Below are 25,551 nucleotides of genomic sequence, written 5' to 3'. Positions count from 1 at the left end.
CAGACGCCATGTTGTGTGGGCCGAAGACAGATGTACATCATCTTAGAACACCTTTTCTGGCACAAACTTACCCATATCATTGCTGATTTATTCAGATCTAACCTAAATTTTCATAACTTAACCCAACCTAATTAATCCTGACCTAACCCAACCTATTTATACTAACTGCACTGACCTTATCCAAACCTGTCCCTGATATACCAGGTAACTGTATTCTCCTCATACCAGACAATACAGTTCTGTACACCATTACAAATACACTGAATCAGTACAGAAGTAAAATTTTTAAAACTATTGTAGACATGGTCCTGTCTTCTTGAAGATTACCAAAGAAACATACCAAGCTTCTCTTTGCACTGAAATATTAGTTGGCCAAGGACAATAAAAAGTGGTGAAATATTGGGCAGTTTTTGTGCCCAACCATAGGGTTTTGTGCACAGTGATACGGTGTGTACTGATGTAAAAATCCATATCTGATGGAAGGTATTTATTGCTAATATATATTACAAATACATCTTTTCAGAATGGCCTCAGAAATGGATGTACCCTTCACAAAACGAATGCGAATTGTCACTAGAGATATCCACAATGTTAGTGATGCACTGATAAATGCCAAAATTGGAATAGGTAAGTAGGTTTATGTGCAGTACTGTACTTACATTATCTGTCTATAGTTAGCAGTCATTTTGGATAAATATTTAATTTTTGCCTATGCTGTAATTTTTTCCCGCAAAGAAACCTCGATTTTTCAGTGAGTTTTAGTGTGCTTTGTGTGACTCTGATGTTCATTTCCCTTTGAAGTTAGCAATTTTTGAGATACTGTTTCTCCCCTTTACTCCAGCTGATAGTTGGGGACCCACAGGGAATCTGATATTTTATGGATGTGGCTCTCATCTTCCTGCATATTGATCATATTGGCTTGCCATCCCACTTCCACCATCTGTGGCTGACCCCAGACCCATAGACTGGTTCCAGGCCCAGACTGTCAGTGGTGCAGAGTCCAAGAAGAGACTCTGACGTACCATACTTCATATTGCACTGCTCGCAGTTCCACTCAGCATACATTCTATTACAAGATCATCTAGCAGCCTCTGGAATCACAGACTCCATGCTATCAACTGTCCATCGTGGTGTGGGTTTTAGTTCATCACTGCAACATCACATCCTAAGTCTCCTTTGTGCCTTCCTTAGAAGATCTGGACAACTCCACCACATCTAAATGGTATTTTCTTTTCGTGACCTGCAAGGAGGGCACATGCAGTCACATTGTCAGCATTGCTCTTCCCACAACACCAAGAACCAAGACCCATACTGTCAGTGGTGCAGGAGGAGACTTTGTCTCACCAATACTGAAATGATCCAGATTCCATTTTGTGGGCACCATCGTACAGAATTGTCTAGTTGCCCAGTGGATCATGGACTTCTTCCTTCCACTTCTTCCTGATGTGATGGGACTCAGTGAACTTATTGTTCACAACCTCCTGTGCCATTTTTGTGTCATCTTCCAAAGATCTTGACAACTGCACCACATATACCTGGGACTGCTTCTTCATGAGCCAGAGGACAGACCCATACAGGCTTCTTGTCAGTTAGAGACCTTAACCCATTCCATGCTGGAGCCTTAGTCAGCTTTTTGGCCTCCAGTGCGAGGGTTTGGGAGGCTGTGTAGTCCCTCAGTGCCAGCCATTATTGACTTTTTTTTTTTCATGAATAGACCTGAAAAGTGGTCAAGATAAGCCTAGTGATAGTAAAAATGCTCACCTCGGCTGTTTTCCACCCAAAAGCAGGTGTTTTGGCACAGCAAGCCCAGATTTGTGTCAGATGGCTACTTTCAGATACCGTCAGCGGCTGATGTGGATAGATAGTCCATTTTGGTGTGGAGTGGGTGGATGCATGGAGTACTTGTAGTTTGGAAACACAACCTGGCTTACATAATGCGGCCAGAGTCAAAACTGTGATAATGGGAAGTTGGGGTTCCATGTTAATTTTATGTATTTTCACATTCACCATTTTTATATTATATTGGTGCTGTATAAGGCACTATAGACACTCACATAAGGCACAGTAAATACTCATGCTGCGCACAGTCACATTAGTTACAGTAAATCACAAATTTCTTATGTTATTTTCCTTACATTACTTGATTTCATGATTTACTTCTATTTACTTACATTACTTTCATTATATACACTATTTACACATCACTATCAGTTAGTTCATGAATTGGAAGTTTTCCAACTTCGACTAGAAATCAGGAGTAAGCACAATATCCTTGGCAGCACGGCGTGCCATGGTGACACTTGACTGACTGATTACCCAGGCGAGACCACTACCACCCTCCTGCTCATGAGAGGGGAGAAGGGATGTCCATCATCCCATTTTCTGCTCTGCATTAAGGGTAGACTTAAATACTTCGTGGAAATGTACACAAAGCCGTGTCCGTACATATACGGGCACGGCAATTTGTGGCAGTATAGGTTTGTCCATATGTGTATTGTATGGGCACCCCACCCACTCGATGCAGTGCTGCTTTGGATATTTGCCCTTTCCTCTCTTTGTTCCTCTTCTGTTTTTCTTTCCTTCAATCTTTCCACTTCCTTCTGCCTATGGGTGACTGTACGCTGAGTGACAAGCCAAGTGGTTTCCTGTACATCAGGAAACCATTTACTATGCTGGGTGGTAACCATATAACCAGATTATGGCACCTGGTGGTTTAGTGGGTAATTAACCCTTATGCTGCAGAATTTATTTTTGGCTTGATTCTCAAAAAGTGTCGATTCTCCATCAAAAAATCATAATGATAATAGGTAATTGTCTACAGCACTTTTATGATCGCCTAATACTGTACTTACATTTCCACTGTCAGCACTAAAATTCCTTAATAGCTACATATGTTATGAGCAGGACAATGAATACATCAAAAATTTGCCCGGGATTTAATTAAAAGGACGCCGAGATGCTAGCCAGCTGATATGTAAAGATCTGGTGTTTACCATAATATTATATTCATTATCAAGCATTTTCTGTACACTTACATGCCCAGCACCTTCTTAAAAAACATCCAGTCACATTACATTGCATATAACTCACCTAGATAATGGTGAATCTCCAAGAAATTGTGACACACAGCCAAGTGCTCAATCAGCTGGGCGAGCATGTTTGTTGACGTGATGTTTTGGCTTGCCACCGTATGAGGGCAATACGTTCTGGGAGCCCGTTGCCATAGCAACATCACTGGGAGCCTGGAATACCACACAGCCAGTTCAAGCCGTTTTTGAGGCCCGTTGACTACACTTGCATTCCGCAGTGAAAGGGAATAATTCATAGAACAACTATAGTCATAAAATGCAGCGAAAGGGTTAAGGTACTCCAATTGGATTGAGCCTGTGTGGGTTTATATCCATGGGGTGGTTGAGGTTTATTGCTCATGTAATGCCACTCAGGGATGAGTGAGGCTGGTCACTTTCATCTTAAATGTCAGGACCAACTTGCTTAGTCCCGGGCTGCTACATTGCTCATGGGGCAGCATAGGATTGGATGATGGATTGATGGATGGCACAACATGGAACGGGTTAATGACACCAAAAACCAAGAACATTTTCTTGATCAGTTTTTAATGGTTAGCTACACTATAACTCAACTGTGCCCCTAAGGTAGCTATTTCTGTTGGAACATAGTACCAGTGTTTGAAGATATACTGTATATTTTTCCTGGGAAATTTGGTTTCTTCATAAGTATCTTATTTTATTGAAGTTGGATTATGGTTGTCAAGTTAATTCTTCTGCCTCTGTTTGTTCACTGCATTGTTTAGATTCTGTTAATCATCTTGGTCTCCATTTAGTTCTTGGTGCTTTTAAATCTTCTCCTGTCAAAAACCTGTACACTGAATCAGGGATCCGTCTCTGTTTCTTCACTGGGCACTTTTTTGCCTCTGTTATTTTGCCTGGCTTCATCAGTTTGTAGGTCCGTCAGTCCTCTGCTTGCCTGCCTCTTGTTACAGATTACTATTCCACACACCCCTACTCTAGTTCCCCCTTTTCCATGTGCGTTCAGTCCCTTCTTGTTTCTTTCCCGCTTCAGATCGAGAAAGTTTCTTTGTTTTATCCAGTGGTCATTTCATCTTGGCTTTTACCCCGTTGTCAGTTTGTTCATTGATTTTGCCTTGCACTAAATCCTCTGCTTCTTCCTCTGTTCTCTGCTTGTCTTTTTGTGCTCAATTGCGTGAACATTTTTCTGCTGTCCAGGTCTATACTGATGGTTTTGAATCGTTGAAAGGGTTATACCCTGGTTTAACAATGCATTTCGTTGAGTAAAAACCCATCGTTAGGTGGGGTATCGTATCTCGGGGTAGATTTAACATGTACAGTATAGGGATGTGTTTTTGAGCATTGAGTTCCCTCCCCCCAAGCCAAGTCCTAAACCTGCCCAAATAAGTCCAAAAACAAGTTTAAAGCCAACCTAAATAGTCTAACAGCTGTAAAAGAAGCTAATCTTAGTCTGACATCCGCAAATAACTCACAAAACCAACAAATCTGAAAATTGTCAAATGTAAGTCTGGAAAAAATCAAGCTTAGTAAACTGTACCCCAAAATGACAATGTTCACCCCACTTAAGGCTAAAAGACATTAAGTCTAAGAACAGTTTATAGATCAACCTAAACACATAATTTTAGTCTAAAATATAATTATAATCATTAAAAAAATAATAATAATAAAAACGTATTGTTAAACCGGGGTTTGGTCATCGTTAGACGGAGTATGGAGGTATTTCTACCACCATTGTTAAGCTGGGATATCGCATCTAGAGGTATCATATATCGAGGTATACCTGTACAGGGTTTGCTGTCCCCTTTCCTGACCACCTCTTACAAATACAGTTTACTTTCTGTGGCTTCTATTTTAACTGCTGAACTTTATGCCCTGCGAGTTGCTGTGCGGCAGGTTTTTACCTATCCATATACATCATTTGTTTTGTTTTCCAATTCTCTCAGTGCTCTTCTTCTGTTGCGCTCGGCCTCATAGTCTCACCCTATAGATCTGTGGATCCTAGAGTGGCTGTTCCAGATGTCTGTAAAGCACAAGTCGGTATGGTTTTGTCCAGTGCCTAGTCTTGTCAGTCTTGGAAGTGAACGTGTTGACACCTTGGCTCTTGCTGCCGTCAGGTCACCTCGCCTCCCTTTCCATTCTGTCCCCGTCACTGACGTCCTCCTTGCCTTCTCCAAAGTTTTGTCACATAGATGGTAGTCTTGCTGGTCCTTGGCTCTAAATGCCGAACTTCATAATGTTAAGCCCTCTGTTGTTCCTTGGTCCAGCCCATGCCATCAAAACAGTCATTGGGAGACTGCGTTGACCCATCTACGGATTGGCCATACATGTCTCACCCATGGCCATGTAATGTCAGGATCCTTCTCCAGTCTGTTTGAATTGTTACACCCCCATGTTAGTTAACTATATACAGTACTTTTAGACTGCCCTATTTATGGAGCTGTCCATCGTCAGTGCTTCCCTTTTTTATTTGATCCTGGTTGCCCCTCACTTTTAGATGTGTCCAGTGAGTCCCAGACCTTTTCTCTGGTATGTTTGATGTTTTTATCCTGTACTGGTTTATTACCTTGTCTTTAGTTTGTTTGTTTTTACTTCTTCGTTCCTTTTAGAGATGTTTTCCCATTCTTTTTCTTTCTTTTTCTAGCTATTTCCCATACCCTTTTTATTGTATCTCTCTTTTCTAACATTAGTGCTATATGGTCTGTGCTACCTGTCACTAGATTTTAATTATTCCTATTCCTATTCCATCCTGTAAAGGTTAATCATCCTATGAACTTTAACCCCTTCAACCTGAGGACATACTTTGATTCTAGCTAATACTTGGACCATTCAAACTCAAACCCTATGTTACTTGGACAAAAATTCCAGGTGAGAGACTGATGAAGAGAGTGTATATGAGTGAGGTGGAGAGGGGGAGAGGGAGGGGGAGGCCAAAGATAAAATGGAGGAATGGGGTGGAGAGGTATAATTATGAAGGAGAGGGATGTGAGCTGGGAGTAAGGCAATGAAATGGCAGGGGACAGGGCGACATGGAGTCGATTTGTTTGTGGCCACCCCTTACGGGATTTTGGCATCTGGCAATAGATAGATAGATAAACAAATTTGATGTTACTCAGATGAATATACGTCATATGAAATAATTGGTGTGTGCCTCAGACAACCATACTCCTGCTGAAGCATTTTTCTCGTGATTTTACCCCCTCAGACTACATTCTCTAACAAAGTACCTTAAACAGTAACTGCAGATACATATGTAAAGTGAAGGATTTTCTACTAATTACTATTACTCTTTTCTTTTATGGGAAAAGTAAAGATATGCAGGAAAGATGTGATCCCAGAAGACTTTTGGCTCTAGGCATAAGCCTACCCCCTGATGTTAACAAAAGTGACTGTCTATCCATGAAAAACTGAAAATTCTTGAATAGTCAGTCAGATGAAAAATGAGATTTTCAAGGCTAGTACTGGTAGATATTTAGATTTAGAAAAAAAGACAACATTGTGAATCATAATTTAAGGTGAACAAAACACTTTCTGAGACCATCCTAAATTTATTTTATATAACTTGGACAACCTTCTCCTGCAGTAGTCTGAGTTCAGTGGGTTCTGCTGTCTTAAGCAATATTCCTTAGCTGAGGAGAGGCCCCTTGGGGTGAAGGTGTTACTGACAATCTCAGTCACATACCTGCCAAGTTTCAGTCATGAAGAGTGTAAAGTTCACCATAAATTCCACATCTTGAGACAACAATGCATTAATAATAAAGCATTACAAATTTTAATTTAAAAATGTTATTTAGGTTTAAATATGTATGTTAATTATCCATTAATTATATTATTTAGTACTCACATAAGGCTGCCTGTGTCAGCCTATGCTCATTTGGTCTGTCACCTTTTGTTTATTTTTTTTTGAACATTGAAGTAAACTAAATATGTATGAATAAAATAGTGTTTGGTAAAAAAAAAAGGGGGGGGGGGACTTTGTTGGCTCCATTTCAGAAAACAAACCATTGTTTTTATTTATTTATTTATTTTAAATACCAAAAAGTTTATGCAAAATCTAGGGCCCTAGGGAGTGTTCCAACAAAGTTTCATCATAATCAGCCCACACATCTAGGAGAAGTTAGATAAACTCTTATACAGAGAGACAACAGCTCATTGTTATTTAGATTTATTTAGTAATTTTCATCCAGTAAAAAGTTATTACATCCATCCATACTGAAGTTGTTATGAACACTGAAGGGAGGGAGATACCAAGGCCACTCAAGTAGTGTAGGGGAGAGGAGGGGAGGAGAGAAGGGACAGGGAAGCAAGTGGATGTGAATGGTACAGTATGGTCATCAACAAATTATTTCCGTACCTTACCAAACCAAACCAAGGAGATGGACATGAACTTACAGGATATTGAGATCCAGTATAGTAGCAGCCATATCATGCTCTTTTCCACTGCCAGTAATCTAACCAAATTTTCACCTTTTAATAATAGGTCATTGAAAAAAATAATAAGAAAAATATTATGTTTAGAAACTGTAAGCTTTAGTTTTGTGTTCTTGCAATCATATGATTGTAAAATTTGTAAGGATTGCAATAACTTGCATAGGTCATCAGGTGTGTAGTTAATTCCTTCAGCCAAATGACACTGTATTTTATTCTAGCAGTTGCCTTGTGAGTTCTGAGGAGTTCATTGCTAGGGTTAAGGATTTAACAAGACCTTTTCACTATGATTGCAGACGTAAGTTTTATGCTGTACCATTTTGTTTATGTACTGTGTTCAAGTACATTAATAGACAGCCAGAACATGACTTATACATGACACTGGTACATGCCCTCTGCTTTCTTTCAGCCATGTCAGCTGACCGTGTATGGGCTGAGGGACTCTTGGTGTTTTATGAGATATTTCGATATCTAGAGGCAGCAATGGATCGCTACTCACACACACTTGTTGGTGAACTGGATATTCCTGGCATCAGGCGGACACAGGCATTCGAGAAGGTATCATGTCAAATATACTATACTGTCATGTACAGCCAGACAGTATAAAATCTTAGCCCAGTAGATATGACACTATGTTATTCTAGCTAGCACTAGAGTAATAGGTGGCCATATATAGTAAATGGCCAGCTACCACTGACCCTCGGAGTCAGGACAGATGTGTGGCAACAAACTTGGTAAATAAACTCTGTCTACTTTAACTAGGCTAAAATTGTTGTCTGTCCATCTTGATTAATATTGAGATACGTCAAGAAATAACCGTAATACTAGAATCTGGCGTTAGTTGCAAAAAAGTGTTATTAGTTTTGTCTTATTCTGTCATTAAGGTACAGGAAATAGTTGCAAAAGGACGAAAATCTCTTCTAGGTTAACGTGGACAAACTTTATTATGGTTGGCATCCAGCACTCTCAGATCTGGAATGTTGACCCAAGTTCACAGCACAGAATTAAAATCTAGTCTGCATCCTCACAGTGCTGCAGAGATCAGTGATGACCTGTGTATCCTCAGTATGAACCCACATCCTATCCAACACCCAGTACAACACCTAGCAGACCATACAGAACAACATATTTTTCATCATCTTTGGCTGTACCAGTACCATTCCCACGGGTCATTTACACTGAAACCAAAGCCCTCCCTGTCAGAGAATATCATGACATGAGAGCCACACAGTTCTACACAACAGCCAGTGCCAGTACACAACATCTCTGGCATTATATGACAGAGCCACATAACACAACTAGACAAAACACACACACACACACACACACACACACACACACACACACACACACACACACACACACACACACACACACTTTATCAGATCATTGAAAAGCATACCACCTCCAGACTCAGCACTATCAGTGAAGAAACACTACATACCTATTTCATGCACAGCACAATACATCTTGAACAGAACACTCTGCTACAAGTCCCCTCCATCCATCCATCAGAGGTATCCATAAATACAGCTGATCAAGTTCACCCTGCTTGGGTGAGATCAGGATACCACCCAGTCCACATCAGTTACCAGCTTAGATGGTTTGGGTGAAACCACAGGTGACACATGCCTCGATTACAGAATACACCCACACAACGTAATCCACAGTATGGAGCAATGCACAACACTTGCCACACTAACACACAGATGCAACATGGTGTAAGGAACCTATGGGACAATCCCATAGGGGAAGTTGCTTACCTGCGGTTGATGAGTCTGCTAGACAAGGCATAAAATAGGGTTGAGCAACAATAGTAATACAGATCATCTTAACATTCATTTGATTTCTTGGTCCTGTTTTCAGCAGGTATTCCTGAACTTGTAAAGGAAAATGTTACCCATATAGCTATTCTTTGCATGGTGTGAAGGGAGCTGAAGGGAGAGGGTGGTATAGGTCAGGCTTTCCAGTCTCTAAATAACTACCCACAAGGAAGTTATGGAAGTCTTATGTATGGTCCTGCACTGCTTAGGGTTCAGTAAAGGTAGACTTGGTTTATATGACTGTATGGAGTATGAGATGAGAATGAAGATTGTCAGAAGTTTAAGGAATGATGAATAGTCTCAGTGGAGGGAAGGAAGGAATTATGTGATGGGAATTGGAGGGGAGGAATCTGTGACTGTAAATATATAAAAAGTTTATTTAAACAAGATAGGAGTAATCTTGTGTGTGTGTTTCTACCTAATGTTACATCATCATTCCATACAGGTCTGTCTATCTATCTATCTGTTGCCAGACACCATAATCCCGTAAAGGGTGGCCATTTGACACTGAGTTAGTTGATTTACAGGGAGGGGCACCAACCCTCCACCAACCCACTTGTTGACACCATAATCCTGTAAAGGGTGGCCATTTGACACTGAGTTAGTTGTTTTACGGGGAGGGGCACCAACCCTCCACCAACCCACTTGTTGACACGTAGGGAGCACGTATGGTTTGGTTGTATGGTTACCACCCAGCGTTGTAAATGGTTTCTTGGCTTACAGGGAACCATTTGGCTTGTCACTCAATGTAAAGCTACTTGTAAAGGAAAGAAAAGGAATAAGAAGTGACAGGAAAGATAGGAGAAATAGGAAGAGAGGAGGGCAGGCACAGAAAAAGAATGATAAAAGCTAAGGAAGTAGGCAGCACTACATCAAGTGAGTTGATGATATTAAGCTTAATACTTGTCCATTAATACATAGACAAGAAAGAAAATGCTGGGATGATTGGGATATGAAATTCAGATTATTGAAGAGCATTTCAAGTATTCATACACAGTGCTTTAGAACTATAGTTGGTTTTTGTGGACCTGGTTGCCAGTGGTGGTACAGTAGTAGTTGTAGCCTTAGATTCATCTGAAATGTGAACCCCGTATGCTGCAGGTTAAAGCTACCCTTCTCTGGCAGTCTACCATCGTCTTTTCAAAGATAGTAAGTGTTGAAGGGTGTTTGTATAACCAGGCAGTGGAGCCACCTGGTTACCATCACAACCAGGTATATGATCGCCTGGTATGCAAACAGTCATCATAACAATTGATGAAAACTTATACCCATTTTTGGGTTAATGGTAGTAATAATCACTAATAAGATTTTTGTGATGGCCATGTATGATGATCCCGTGCAGACTTATGCCACCCATGTAAGCTGACAGTCATATGTTTGAGCTAAGATGGCCGCCTCATGTTTACATGTGCATTGAAACATCGTCACTGTCACAGAATAGCAGTGCAAGTGCATGCCGAATAGTGCAGTGTGTGATATTTAATGGAGAGATGACTTTTTGTGTGTGAAATGGTGAAACTTACAACTTAGAAAATACCACATGACCCTCCCTCCCTGTTGCCTCATTGCATCGCCCTCTTGTCACCTCACTGCATTGCTTTCCTGCCACCTCATTGCATTGCTTTCTGCCCACCTCATTGCTATGCTATCGTTCAGCCTCACTGCTTCACTCTCCCCATTACTCATCACGCCCTCCTGATGACCTGGAGCGCTCACCCAGGCCCTCCAGCTGTCTCCGAGCCTTGGGGGTGGGGGGACCCTTGGTGACAATTCGGACTGTCCTACGACATAGTGTACTTCAGATGAGTGAACAAAATGTTTTTTGTGATTTTAGGTTACATAGCCTTTGACCCCCAACATATCTCCATTGAACCCATGTTAAATCGACATTGATTTATGATTTATTGGTATGCAGTTGGTTCTTACTTGGTGTAACTCAACCATAAGTTGAGTTGTGACTGTATATTGGTGTGATGTTGGAATGCAAGCAGCAAATGAAGCGCAGTGAAGTGAAATAACTTCCAGTTTAGTTGTGCTGGAAACTTGTTTTCATACTTTGTTGGGTGGGTGACCCTTGGCCAAAATGTATCTCATGTTATAATTGACTCGATACACGATTAACCCCTAGGCGCCAGTCCACATCATATGACATGTTGGTAGAGGCCTATGGTCCATGTCATATGACGTTTTAATTTTTCGTGGGTATGTTTAAACTTCATAGCGCGCCATATGGACTCAGAGTATTGTCCCCGCATGGCTGTGTGCAGAGTCATGTTGGCTGACTGGCCTGGGGAGGGGGCGAGGGTGTGGGTGGGGGGGTAGGAAGGCAGCCCAGCAGAGGAGGGCTGTGGTGGAGGGTGGTGGGAGGCCAGTGTAGGGAGAGTGTGGCCTTGGAACCAGCTGATACTGGTTTGGGGTAGGGGTAGGGGTAGGGGTTGGGAGGGGTAGGGTGGGGTTTGGTAGTGGGAAGGGCTACTAGGGGGCCATGAGGGGTGTGGGGGAGAGTGTATGGGTGCTTGAAAACACTTGTACTGATCATAGCCAGCCTTTAGGGAGTATCACATTGTCAAGAAGTACTAAAAACAGTGAAATAATGTGTAAATAGTGTGTAAATAACTGTGAATACCTAAACAGACATAATTTTGTTAGAAAATAAATATCATGGAAAACATAAAATAAGCTGATCTTTATTAGCTACTTTCTTGTGTATTTTTTTGCTATTTTAGTTGTAATATTGTGTTCATAAGGCATTGTGAATTAGTGAGAGAAACAAAGACACACTCAACACTTATTCTGGCATGAGATATCATCCCTCCTCCCTCCACCAATCACCGTCATCACACCACTGCGACCTTGAACATGCTCAGCCCAGCCGCCACACACCTGCTCCCTCACACCACATCACCACCTCCAAATCACCAACAGAGAGTAGGTATGCACTTTTTATGTTTTTGTCATTTGTGATTGATTTGTAATGAAAAAAAAAAATTATTTGGGGAAAATCGATTGTCCTAAAAATAACTTGGTTCTTGGACGTGCATTGGTCTACCCATGCCCAGCGCCTGGGGGTTAATCATTATCCAATGGATTTTTTATTTCTTCAAATACATCCTCATTATAAAATGTGGGTGAACCTTTTATTTTACTATCAGGAGAGGTAGTAGATGGGTGGCTACCATTGACCATAGGAGGTACTGCCATGAGAGTGAAATGTGACCACAAGCCTGGTAACTAGCCACACAGTCATCACTATTAGGCAGGAAACATCCGTCCACAAGTATAGTCACTTGGTTGTCTGTCTTCTAAGTGGCTATACATAGAGTCACAGTTCAAGCTGAGTGTCTCACATTATTACAAAGCTTATATATGCAGATAAAACAAAAGTGATGATATCTGAGGTTGGTGGCGGTACTGTCAAAGTGGCCATGTGCAATTTGCCACAAGGGCTCGGGAAATAATTCCATCTTGTGCAGTGTTTGTGATAAGTGGGTGCATAAGAGATGTAGTGGTATTAGAGGCAGACTGTGAGATAATGCTGATTTTATGTGTGCGGCATGTTGGTGAGAGCAGGTGGAGGTTGCCAGGTATGAAAGGATTGAACTTGCTGGTGGGTCTCTTGAGTGTGTGGAAGAGTTTTTTTTTTTGGGAGACATGTCATGTGCTGGAGGTGGGGCTGGAGCTAGCTCTGTGTCTAGGGTGAGAAGTGGTTGGAAAAAGTTCAGGGATCTGTTGCCTCTGCTGACATTGAGAGGGCTCTTTGTACGTGCTAAGGGATCTTTGTATGCAGCATGTGTTAGGAGTGTAATACTGTATGGTAGTCAGACCTGGGCAGTAAAGAAAGAGGAGTTTCAATCATACAGAAATGACAATGATTAGATGGATGTGCAGTGCATCCTTGCATGCAAGGCCTTGGGTGCCTGGGTTTATGATGGAAGAGTTGAACGGTAGGGACTGGAGTGTATTGGTGTTGTGATGAGGTGAGGTAGATTGAGGTGGTTTGGGCATGTGGAGAGGATGGGGGATAATAACTGGGTGCAGAAAGTGAGAAGCATTAGTATTGGAAGTGGGGTTGCGTACCGAAAAAGACATTGGGCGAAGTCATTAAGTGTGACCTCAGGGCTAAGGTATTGAACAGGGAGGGTGCCATAGATCGAGCAGCATGGAAAGCCGCCATTAGGTGACCAAAGCCGATGCATGCAAGCATGTTGGAGCCTTCAAAAACAAAATGAACTAACACATCTCAGTTTTTTTTTTTCTTTCCATGCGACTTCCAGCAACCGTTGGGAAGTAATTAGCTGATTTTGGTTCTTGTTTCAGCTTCCAGTCCTTTTAAAAATATCATCTATACCATGGCCACTCCCAAAACAGGGGATTCCTTAAGATGAAGCATGGTGTCATTTTGATATTAAATTAGATGTACTATCAGGAACTAATGTTTGCTAAGAATCCTCTCCCAGCATTGACTCATGCCTTTCAGATTATCCATATGCTGTGCAAATATCAGTGAACATCTTTCTTTCTCAAGCTTTTATGTTGTGTGCTTCATACTGATGCCTCATGAAAAAATATTTCAAGTAACACCTTCCATCACCACAGCTGTCAGGAATCTTTGGTAAATGTTTGTGATAATACCTCCCCTAAAAAATTATTCACTTCCCTTGGGTGCAGTGACCTTTGAAATGGTATGTGGAAGTGAAACTTTGTTCACTTTGTAGTGTTGGTAATTTGGAATGTTTGGTTCGTGTGTCATATTGTATCACACTAGAAGGGCGCTGTATAATTTCTAAGTCGAATACCTTAGTCCGTTTGCCTCCCCCCCTCTTTCTCAGTACTGGATTCATAGATGCTAGAATGAGATGTAGTGGACTAAGATTTGTATTACCACCCACAGATGAATAATAATAAACTTCAGTCCCCAGTGTCACATTCGACCATCTATGAATTCAACTATGAAAATGAGGCAGAAGAAATTAATGGATTTTAGTATTTGTCTATACATTGAATAATTATACTGTTCCACGATCAAGTTATCCAGTGTCAACAGATGTACTGACAGTGCATTATCATTGATTTCAGGACTTAGCATACTACCTTGGGCCAGAGTGGAAGGTCGGGTACACACCAAGGGAAAGTGTGTGTCAGTACCTCAGCCACCTTCAAAAGATTGAACAAGAGAATCCACATTTCCTCATGGCCTACATTTACCACCTGTACATGGGACTTCTTTCGGGTGGACAGATTTTAAGGCGCAAGAAAACTCTACTGATGAAACTTAAATTTTCAACTAAGGTAAAATGCTGTGTTAAATATTTTTGTAGGTGCTGTATGAGAGAGATAAAAATGAGAGAGAGAGAGAGAGAGAGAGAGAGAGAGAAAAAAAATAGAAATGAATGGTGAAGGGTGGAGTATTTCTAATTTTATGTACTGTATGCAATTGATGCTGTTCTCCTGTCTAACAGTGACTAAGAACTTTGCAGAATTGTGCATAGCGTCGTTTATGTCTGTGAGCATTGTGCCTTGAGAATACATGTACAGTAGATAAGAGTAAAGTAATGGTTGTTAAGGTAAGGTGACTTCCTGTTCTGGTGATGTTCTAGTGAATGAAGAGACTTGATTTGGCAAAACGAGTGTAAGTACGTGGGTAAAGTGACAGAAATGCAAATTTTGTAAAGGAAGTGGAAAGTAGAGTGGTACTATGATGGCCTTGATAAGAACAGAGGTCTGAAAATGGCAGCTGCTAGAGGATTGCATGAAGGAGTATTAATATCCACATTAACATATGGGTGTAAGACTGGTGTGATAATAAAACAAATAGTTGATGGGTTTCCTGAGAAACATGTGCAATGCAGAGTGAACAGGATAAGGAATAATATGATTGCTAACACAACAGAGTTAGTGTCCTTAGATGGTATGTAATAGTAGTAGTAGTAAAGTAAAACTTTTCTATCTGGCTGAGCAAACCCATCAACTGCAGGCAAGCAACTGCCCCTTTGGGGCCATCCTATGTTGGCTATTGTTCTTGTTGTCGCTTAGTCCTGGTCTATCTGGTTGAGCAGTCCTGTCAGCCACAGTAAGCAGCTGCTCCTGTGGGGTTGTCTTATAGGTTCCCAACATTTATATTGTGTTTGCATCTTCATGTGGCATATGCTGTGCAGTACTCCATTATGTGTGTTATGTTGTTTGGGCCTATTTTGCAGGCTGGGCATGTGTCATCTGTGATTCCACCTAGGCTAACCCAAATCTAAGCTGGTAGCTGAGGAGGACTGGGTGACATCCTGCTCCCAACCTATGTAGATGAACTGAGTTAACTCAATTATCACTGTTTAAGGACACCTCCGATGGGTGAATGTTAGGAGGTGGGGCGGGGGGGGGGGGGGGGGGGCTTGTAATATAGTTTTCTGATTTTAGGTGTTGTATTGCCCTGCTGATGAAATGAGTATGTATGTGTTTCTTCATTAGTGCCATAAAACAAGCAAAAGCCAATTAATATCAGTATCAGTATCAGAAAGGTAAAATTATCCAGTAATCAGAATCGTATCAGAATTGGCTAACAGTGAAAAATAAGTAAATGTTTGTTTGTTTTACACAATGACTCTAGACTCAAAAAGTCCCCTAGCACTTATTTCCCCATCTTTTTAGGTATGAACTAAGACTGTGATGATGATTATTGAAAAAAAAGAATATATGCCATGTCCCACATTCTGTTCACTGTACAGTATTAAAAGGTAAAATGCTTGAACTAAAACATGTAGACTATTTGCACCAAAGTCCTATAATATAATTGTGATTAGGATGTACGTACACAAAAACAATTCCTAGACAGTAGCCTTCTGTCAAGGTGGTGCACCCAACAGGGAGGAACCTGCAAGTCAGGCATTAAACTGATCATGTACTGTATGTGGCCCCCCCCCCCCACACACATGCATTCAGCATAGACTAGCTTTGTTTCATCAGGAGCATGACTTAGGCTTAATGTTTACTTTTGATGGTAGAAGAGCTGTGAGCAGCTCCAGCGAAATTTTAATTGGAAATCCAATGTCATTTTTAAAAACAGAGTACAGAGTGTATACCAGGGCTATTCAAGTACTTAAGGAGTAGGGCTGGATTATAAAGCTCGGACTGATAGAAGGTCCATATATTTTTTTTAGCACTATTTTTTCCTGTCTCAACACTTATACATAGAACAAAACAAAAAATTCATGCATAATTTGCTTTTACATTCTCTGCAAAGCTCATAAATGAAAAGAGAAATGCAAAATTTTCAGTTTTATTTTTGTTTATTTGTTTATTGGCATTCTTTCGAGTCTGTCAAAGGTAAGGTGACCAGATTTACTGGAGCTAAAAGCGGGACATTATCACGTATATATATATATACAGTAGAAGTCCGATTTTTCGGCATCTATGGGACCAGGCAAGTGCCGAAATATCAAAATTGCCGAATTATCGAAAACCCTACCCACTCAGTACCTTATATGTTTCGGTGAACACTATCATCATTACTCATATCATTACAAATGTGTTTGGAGAGAGTACTGTATACTGTTTGATACTGTACAATACTGTAATGAATACAGTACTATACTGTACATGAATATGAAAAATAAGGAAATTAGTGAACATACTGTATATAAATGTAATGGTACAGTAGGCCTACAAGTTCACATGCACTTACCTAAACTTATAGTAGGTTCCTTATTTACATATGTACAATAGAAGGGGTTGATTGGAGTCTGCTACTGCTGGAAGAAGTCCCCAGCACACTCGAATAGTAATTTCAGAGGTATTTCGGTACGAAGTTCACAAAGCACACAGAAGAATCAAGAGAAGTCGGCAGCAGCACGGCAACAACTCGGAAGAATGGCGGAAGAATGGCGAAACAGATTCTCTTTCCCATGCTAGACTCACTACATGTTTGTCCTCTCTTTATGCTATAGGAGAAAGAGCTAGCCTCTGAGCTTCATGGCAGTGGTAGACTCGTTCCATCACTTTCACTATCTCACTCACTAAGGCGGGTAAAGGCGGGTAGCTAGCTGGCGAGCCTCATGGAGAATTTCAAGACTGACGAAAAAAATCAGAGAATCTGCCGAACGATCGGAGATTTTCGTAAATGGGACTATTTCTCAAAACTGCCGAAATGTCAGATTTGCCGGGGAATTGGATGCCGAAATATTGGACTTTTACTTATATATATATATATATATATATATATATATATATATATATATACAGTATATATATAGCATTGCATCCCACCGTGAGGCTGCTAATCAAACACTAACATCTCAAATGAACAATGCGAACATAACATATGGTACGGTGAATGGGCCGACCAAAGTTACTGGGTAGTATTACATATACTGTATTAACAATTTGATATTTCATTTGGTTTGGATTATGCATAATTCTGCAAATTCACCATAATTTCATTAAAGAAGGTCATTTTATACCTAATGTAATAGTAATTTTCTAAAAGCAGGACATTTAAGATCTATCTATCTATAGTCCGACGCCCTAATCCCGCAAAAGGTGGCCGCAGACAAAACGCCTCCAAGTCGCTTTGTCACCCACCGTTTGACTACCCTTCCCCCAACTCACCCCCCCATCCCTCATATACCTCTCAACTCCATCCCTCCACCTCATCCTCAGTCTACCCCTCCCTCTTCCTTCCTCCACCTCACCTACATACACCCTCATAGTCAGTCTTTCATTCTCCATTCTCTCCACATGTCCAAACCATCTCAGTGTATTTAAGATAATTTGTTCAAAAAGTGGTACATTTTAGTCACAATTTAAAAAATGGGACAGACGTAAAAAAAGCGGGACTGTCCCACCTAAAAGCGAGACTCTGGTCACCTTAGTCAAAGGGTCAATGAAAAACAACTCTAGGTTTGGATTGGGCTCTCATGCCAGTTGAATAGCCCTGGTGTGTACTGATCTTCAGCATAACTTAAAAAACATGCGCAACTTTATTATTGGGGACTGTCTTTGACTGTAAGGAATTTAGTGCTAAATTTTGGTCATTACTTGCAAATCTAATTTTATTCAGCAAACATGAAAGAAATATTGGCATTACTAATGCTGGTAGTTTTTAGCATTACTGCCATCCACTCACTCATGTAGTGCTGCTCTCGGGTGTCTGCCCTTTCCTCTTCTCCATTCCTCTTTCCTTCCATCCTTCTCTGTCTTTCTTTCCTTCATTCTTTCCTCGTCTTTCTGCCTACGGGTGACTTTACACTCCCTCTTCAGTCTTTCTTTTCTCCATTCTTTCCTCTTCCTTCTGCCTGTGGGTGACTCTACATTGAGTGACAAGCCAAATGGTTTCCTGTACACCAGGAATCCATTTAGTACACTGGGTGGTAACCATATACTGTAACCAGATTTTTGCACCTGGTGGTTTAGTGGGTAATTACGGCACTCCAATCAGATTGAGCTGGTGAATGTTTATATCCAAGGGGTGGTTGGGGTTTATTGCCCATGTAATGCCACTCAGGGATGAGTGAGGCTGGTTACTCATCTTAAATGTCAGGACCAACTTGCATAGCTACAGGCTTCTACGCTGCTCATGGGGCAACGTAGGATTGGATGATGGATGGGCGGATGGACTGTATAATTATATATTAATATATTAAACTACGTTGCAGTATCATAGTTCCTCTAACATTGTTATTTGTGTTTTCATTTTAAGGAAGTTGTAAAGTGATTACTGTTCTGTACCTTTTATTTTTTGTGGTAGGTGGTAGCAACCATCATCCATTCACTTGATGAAATGCCGACTAGGATTACGATTGAAGGATTGAGAGGAAGGATGGGACTAGAGTGTACTGGTGTTTTGATGAGGAGGGATAGATTGAGATGGTTTGGTCATACTTAAAGACAGAAGGTGGGAAGTGTGAATGTCGGGGGTAGGGTTGTGAGAGGCAGATCAAAAAATACCTGGGACGAGGTCAGAGAGTGTGACATCGGGGATAAGGGACTGAATAGGGAGGCTGCTAGAAATTGAGCAGTGTGGAGAGGCACCATTAGGTGACCAAGGCCAATGTGTGCAAGCATATTGGAGCCTTTATAAACAATACGAATTCACAGCTCTGAGACCCCAAAATGTTTTAAGTATTGTATTTCCATTATTAATGAATCAAGTTCAGTATTCATTTCATTAAAATTTAATTACAGTTACACAGTGCAGTCTCATTCAGTGTTTAAATGTAATTAAACCTGGTGTTGGTGCTCTAAAATAGCAAGTTTTCGGTACAGTTTATCCTCCATGATGTCTGCATTCTCTGTCATAATGTTTTCTTTTAGTGAATCAGATGTGTAAGTCATGTTTTCAAATCCTTTTCCCACATCATGTCCCCACAGCCAAGAAAATATATATACATTTTTTTCCTCCCAAAAGATGAACAGAGGAAGGAAAAACAATTTCATGAAGAAAATAATCCCATACACCAGATTACAGGTGTCCCCCATTCATAAGAAATCTGCAGCAGTTGGACTTGAACTGCTGTAGGTTGAAGTTTGGGGGGAACTAATCTGGGGAAGTGAGTTCCAGAGAGAAGCAGTTTAGGCTTCCAGCTGCCTGTCTAGCATGAGGGAAAATGTTGAGAGGTGGCCCAATGGATGTAGCTTCATCTGAGCACTTGCCATAAAATAATCTATAAAAAATGCAAAAGAGGCAACATTGTCATACTTGTAGGGTAGGTAATTTGTTTGTAATTGCTGGGTTATTAATTATTCTTATAGCTTTGTTTTGAATTTTGTCCAGTTGCTTTAGTGAAATGTCTCCACATCCACTCCACAAAGGTGAATAGTATTTGAGCAGAGAGCAAACAACTTGTAAATTATAGTTAGCTTCTCATCAGTGAAAAAGTTACATATTTTGTACACTAATCCAAGTTTCTTTGAGGTGGTTTTAGCGAGTGATGTAATGTGAGGGCCAACTGAGGGTATTCTGTTGTTATGTGAAACACCGAGAATTTCAGTACTTTTAGATATAGGAATATTGGTTGCATTGAAGATAATTTAGGAATCAGGCAATATCTGTCCATTAGTTAAGTGGATATACATGGTTTTCCTAGCATTAAATGAGACAATGTTATTTTGCCCCCATTCAGTGATTTTAGATAAATTTTGATTTATGGAGATTGCTGTGCAGAATTGTGAGTTAGAGACCTCAGACCTTGTGAATGGGTGTTTAAATGTGAAGGAACTGTGAAACATTGTCATCTGCATGTAAGTGATTGGGATTATGAGTGGCAAATAAAAGACCATTAAAATGAGGAACAGGGTTGGAGCCAGGACTGATCTTTGCGGTTCTCCGTCATTTATTGAGTGGAAATTTTAATATACCATACATCATCTACCTTTACTCTTATCTTTCTGTTGCTGAGATATAAGGAAATTAGGGGACAAAAGATAATAGGCTGTAGCACGGGAGTTTGGATAAGTGTGAGCAGTGCCACACGCTGTCAGAAGCTTTGAGAAATAGCAAGGGCTAGTGCATGGGTTTCTCAGTGTTGGTCAGTTGACTGGTGAATGGTATGAGTAATGAGATTTATTATATCAACATTGGATCTTTTGTGGCAAAAACCATACTATCTGTCATGAAGTAAGTTGTTGGATTCAAGATATTTAATGATGTACCTGTTAATGATAGTCTCAAATACATTACCAAGAACAGATGTGATAGCTACTGGTCTGCAATCAGAGGGATCAGAGGAACTTCCTTTCTTTGGAACTGGGTGGATATTGGCTTCTTTCCAAGAATTAGGGAATGAAAAGTTAAATACAGTATTTATAGTCTGAATAATTTAACTAGAACAGGAGCATGTTCTGGGAAACACTTTTTCAACACTATTGGAGGAATTCCATCTGGACCTGGAACTTTGTTGGATGGTAACCTGTCTGCAGTGGATTTTATGTATCTAGTCGGTATCTTTAGCTGAGCAATTTTGGTAGAGATAAGTTCTAGTACAGGAGTGTTCTGACTGACTTTCTCTAAGGCAGAATTTCTGGCAAACGTACTGACAAGAATGCTGACTTTTCCACAAGGGTCATTTACAGTACAGGCATACCCCAGTTTAACAATGTAATTGGTTAGGTAAAACCCCATCGTTAGGCGGGGTATCATATATTGGGGTACTTTTAACATGTAAAGTAATGTGGACCGTTTACCAGCCTTGGGTTTCCCGCCAAGCTAAGCCCAAAGCCCACTCAAATGAGCCCCCAAACAAGTTTAAAGCTAATCTAAATGGCCTAACAGCTGTCAAGGAAACTAACCTAACCCTAACACCTGTAAATAACTCACTGAAACCAAGAAATAAGGCCTGAAAATCACAAGGAATAGGTTAGAAAATATCAAACACCTCTCATCACTTACTTTTTGTAAGTCCATGTCCAGTCCTGGTCATTATTTTTGCTATCCTCCCCCACTCCCCTTGAGGCTAGGGGATGTTTGGTGCTCCCTACCACTCAATTATCTTCCTCAAAGCCCTCAATCCCCATCTCTAGGGGAGAGTCAGAGAGGGGGGAAACCTGATGAGGTGGGGTGATCGCAGCATGAGACTGATGCACTGGCTCTGGGGTTGGCGATGGAGTGCGATGCAGTGAGGCAGGCGGTAGTGATGGGGTGTGATGAGATGGCTCAGGCGGTGGTGATGGGGTGTGATGTGATGGCTCAGGCGGTAGTGATGGAGTGTGATGCGGTGGCTCAGGCAGTGGCGATGGGGTATGATGCGATGGCTCAGGTGGTGGCAATGAAGTGCGATGCAATGGCTTTGGGGATGGCGATGGAGTGCGATGTGATGACAGAGGAGGTGGTGAGGGAGACAGCTGCGATGACTGATGAAGTAGCAATGGATATGGTGGCTCATGTCATGGTGAGGGAGCCAGAGACAGTGGCCGAAGTGGTGATGGAGATGGAGGCTGGGGCTTGGAAGGCAGTGGTGAAATGGCAGAGCGCCTTAGTGGAGACACAGGTGACACGGGAGACAGGGATCGGCTGAAGGTTAGGTCCAGCACTATGGGCCGAGCACGTCCTCGGTAGGAGGAGACCCTGGGTGTTTCTCTGCTGGTCGATGATGGGAGGAGATGCTCTGCTGGTTGAAGGTTGGGGAGTTGCTCTGCTGGTTTAATGCTGGGGAGATGCTTTGCTGGTTGAAAGCTGGGGAAATGCTCTGCTCGTCAAGGGTTGGGGTGATCCTTTGTGGCTTGCTGGCATGGTGGGGGCCTGTTTGAAGAAGGCAGATTGTTGTCTGCCTGGCCATCCACTTCTTCTCCTCCAGCATCGTCCTGTACACCCTCATTTCATCCTCCAGCTGATCAGCTGCATCCCTGCTTCATCCTGGGAGAGGGTCGTGTATGCGCATCAGCGCAGTGAGTTCATCCAGCATCGTTAGCATCTCCCTCAGGATTGTCATATTGAGAGCTTGCACTTCAGGGACAACCTCCTTCTCCTCCTGTGCCTCCTGGTGCACCTGCTGAATCTCCATATTGAGGAGCTCCTTGTTGCTGAGCCCCTCCCTGTGGCCTTCCAGGACCTCCTCCACGTCATCCTCATCAACCTCCCCGAAGCCCGCCTTGTGCAACAATTCCACTATGTCATGCTGCACACCCTGCACCAGCAGAGCTTGCATGCCCTCGGGGAAGCTGATGAAAGAGTGCACACACTCTGGCTGCAGCTTGTGCCTCACACCATTCGTGGTGGCCTGGTTAACCTCATGCCACGCTGCCGTGATGTTCTCTAGGGCATGGCGTATATTGTAGCCCTTCCAGAACTGCTGCACTGTTGTCTTAATATCACTCACGGGCCCTCACCAACTGCCGCATAGTGCGGCGGAGGTAATACACTTTGAATGCAGCGATCACCCCTTGGTCCATTGGTTGCAACAAGGACATGGTGTTGGGGGGCAGGAACGCCACCTCTATGTTGCTAGCCCATTTCTTCATCGCAGGAGGGTGGCTAGGTGCGTTGTCTACCACCACAAGAAATCCGTTCGCCAAATTCTCCCATAAGGCATACCTCTTCAGGACACAAGAGAGGCACGAGTGGAAATGTGATGAACAGTTATCGGAAGTCAGCCAGGCCTTCTTGTTTCACTTCGAAATTACCCCAAGGTTCTCTTTAACATGCCTCAGCAGAGCCCTGGGGTTCTCTGAGTGGCAGACAAGGAGTGGCTTCAACTTGAGGTCACCCTTGGCATTGCCCCCCAGCAGAAGTGTCAGCTGGTCCTTCGAGGCCTTGAACCCTGGCGCAGACTTTTCTTCTGGTGCAAGATATGTCTTAGAGGACATTCTCTTCCAAAAGAGCCCAGTCTTGTCAAAATTCAAGACCTGCTTCACACTGTAGCCACCCTCCACGATGATGCATTTCAGTTCATCAGGAAATGCTGTCACCGCCACCGTATCTGCACTCGCCACCTCACCATGCATCTTCACGTGGTGATTAGCTCGTCTCTTGAACCGGTCAAACCACCCATGGCTCACCTTCAAGGGCTCGCTAGCATCAAGATCCCGCTTCACCTTGATTTCATCCCATAGTGAGAGATCCTTAGTGTAAATAATTGCCTGGCTCATGGGTGCCCTCCGCCGGTTCTGATCCTCCACCCACTTGCACAGGATCCATTCTAGCTCCTCCATCGTAGGCTGTCTCTGGCAGGTGATTCGAGAAGCAGATAAGGTTGCAACCTCCCCAGCGGCAGCCTTAATGGCCTCCTTCTTGATGATGATGGAGACAGTCGACTGGGCCAGGTGGAGAGCCAGTGCAATAGCGCACACACCTTCACCTTTGTCGTGGCACTTAAGAATATCTAGCTTTGGTTCTATAGACAGTTTTACACACACGCTTCGCGGGAACTTCACCAGCACCAACACTAGCAGGCTGCTTACCACCCCAACTTGGGCCTCCACTAGCACCACCACGTGCAGCACCCATACTAGACATGATCATACTTATTTAGGCTAAAATTCATACAATATCACACTCCATACACGATCAGTATCATTGCTTTACTCACGGCACTGCTCGTACAGTTACGATGCACTACGATAGCAGCTTGCATAACGGTGGTGCAACACGATGCATGGTGGGCAAGTGTAACTGAGGTCCTTACTCTGAGATGGCCGGTGCGAGAAGAACGATATGGGCGAGCAATGGCTTAGGGGCTTGCACAAGTGTTTCTGCGCATCCTGGGAGGCGGGCGGGCTCAGCTGGCTGTGGGAATGTGCACAATTCAAAATTTCGGCCTATCTCCTGTGGACACGATGTTGGAGAGCCCATCGTTAAACTGGGGCTCAGCCATCGGGTAACGGGGTTTGGTGGTATTTGTACCCCTATTGCTAAGCTGGGGTATCGCATGTAGGGGTATCTTATATCGTGGTATTACTGTACTGTACAGTAAACTCTCAATTATCCGTTGTTGCAATATCCAGGCCAGTGCAATATCTGGTGCTGCTGGCTTGGCTGTATTAAAGCAATATCCGGCGAAATTATGCCACATCTGGCACCGAAATGGGATGTAAACGGCGGTTCTAGACAATATCTGGCATCGAGGCATTTCAACTTGCTAGTAAGTGGTAGCCAACTGCCATCTGGGAAAACCCCTAAACCCGCCAGCCAATGAGAACACCCGTTACACGTCAGCCAATCAGAATCTGTTGCGGAAGCCGCTCACCCAGTGTGCCAAGCATACCACCGCACTCTCATTCTCGCCCACGGATCTTGTATAGTGAAGACTTGTTTGTGCACTCCGCTCTTTTTATCACGCGATCACGTTACTTTAGAGGTGTGACTAACTCTTTGGCGTTCCATGCTTGTTGTTGCAGAGCATATGGCCTGTTAGTGCTTGTGTCCTAGTGCTCTGTTGTGATCCTGAAATTACCACTGCAAATGGTGCGAACCCCTAGTGCAGTACTGTACTGCATGGTGTACAACTTTGCCCTCCATCATTGCCAACACTTGGTGAGTTCATCAATACTGGTGGCAGCGGTGGGATAATATCGATGAACGTAGCTGAGGGGTTTGATTAGATGGAGAGATTGTAGGTGTATCGTAGAATAATGGCTTCCCCTCTATCACCAGTGGAGTGTAACATAGCCGCTGCTTAGTAAAATGGTGCTTCATTGAGTAGAGTGAATAGGTATGTCTCTCTCTTTCTCACCTTCCCCCTTTGACTGTAGTAAGCAAGGTGAGTTACAGAGCACTCTTAGGTTACGGAGTTTATTGTACACCGTTATATCGAAGTGTGATTGACAGCGTAACGTAG

The 25,551-nt window shown here is 42.4% G+C and overlaps 1 protein-coding gene across 1 annotated transcript in view; it reads left to right on the top strand.

The window, feature by feature from the left end:
• Positions 1 to 524: 524 nt before the first annotated feature.
• Positions 525 to 25,551, top strand: part of Ho (Heme oxygenase) — a 38,058-nt gene continuing 13,031 nt past the window's right edge. The window contains exons 1-3 of the mRNA XM_080268037.1: positions 525 to 627; positions 7,882 to 8,030; positions 14,372 to 14,584. Coding sequence (XP_080124163.1) covers positions 525 to 627; positions 7,882 to 8,030; positions 14,372 to 14,584 — 465 coding nt within the window. The remainder of the gene's footprint in view (positions 628 to 7,881; positions 8,031 to 14,371; positions 14,585 to 25,551) is intronic.

Source organism: Coenobita brevimanus, chromosome 26 (assembly GCF_032717465.1).
Source record: "Coenobita brevimanus isolate Jiangsu-jjx chromosome 26, ASM3271746v2, whole genome shotgun sequence".
NCBI lineage: Eukaryota > Metazoa > Arthropoda > Malacostraca > Decapoda > Coenobitidae > Coenobita > Coenobita brevimanus.
Note: the sequence above shows the minus strand (reverse complement) of the source record. Positions and strands in the feature narration are given on the sequence as shown.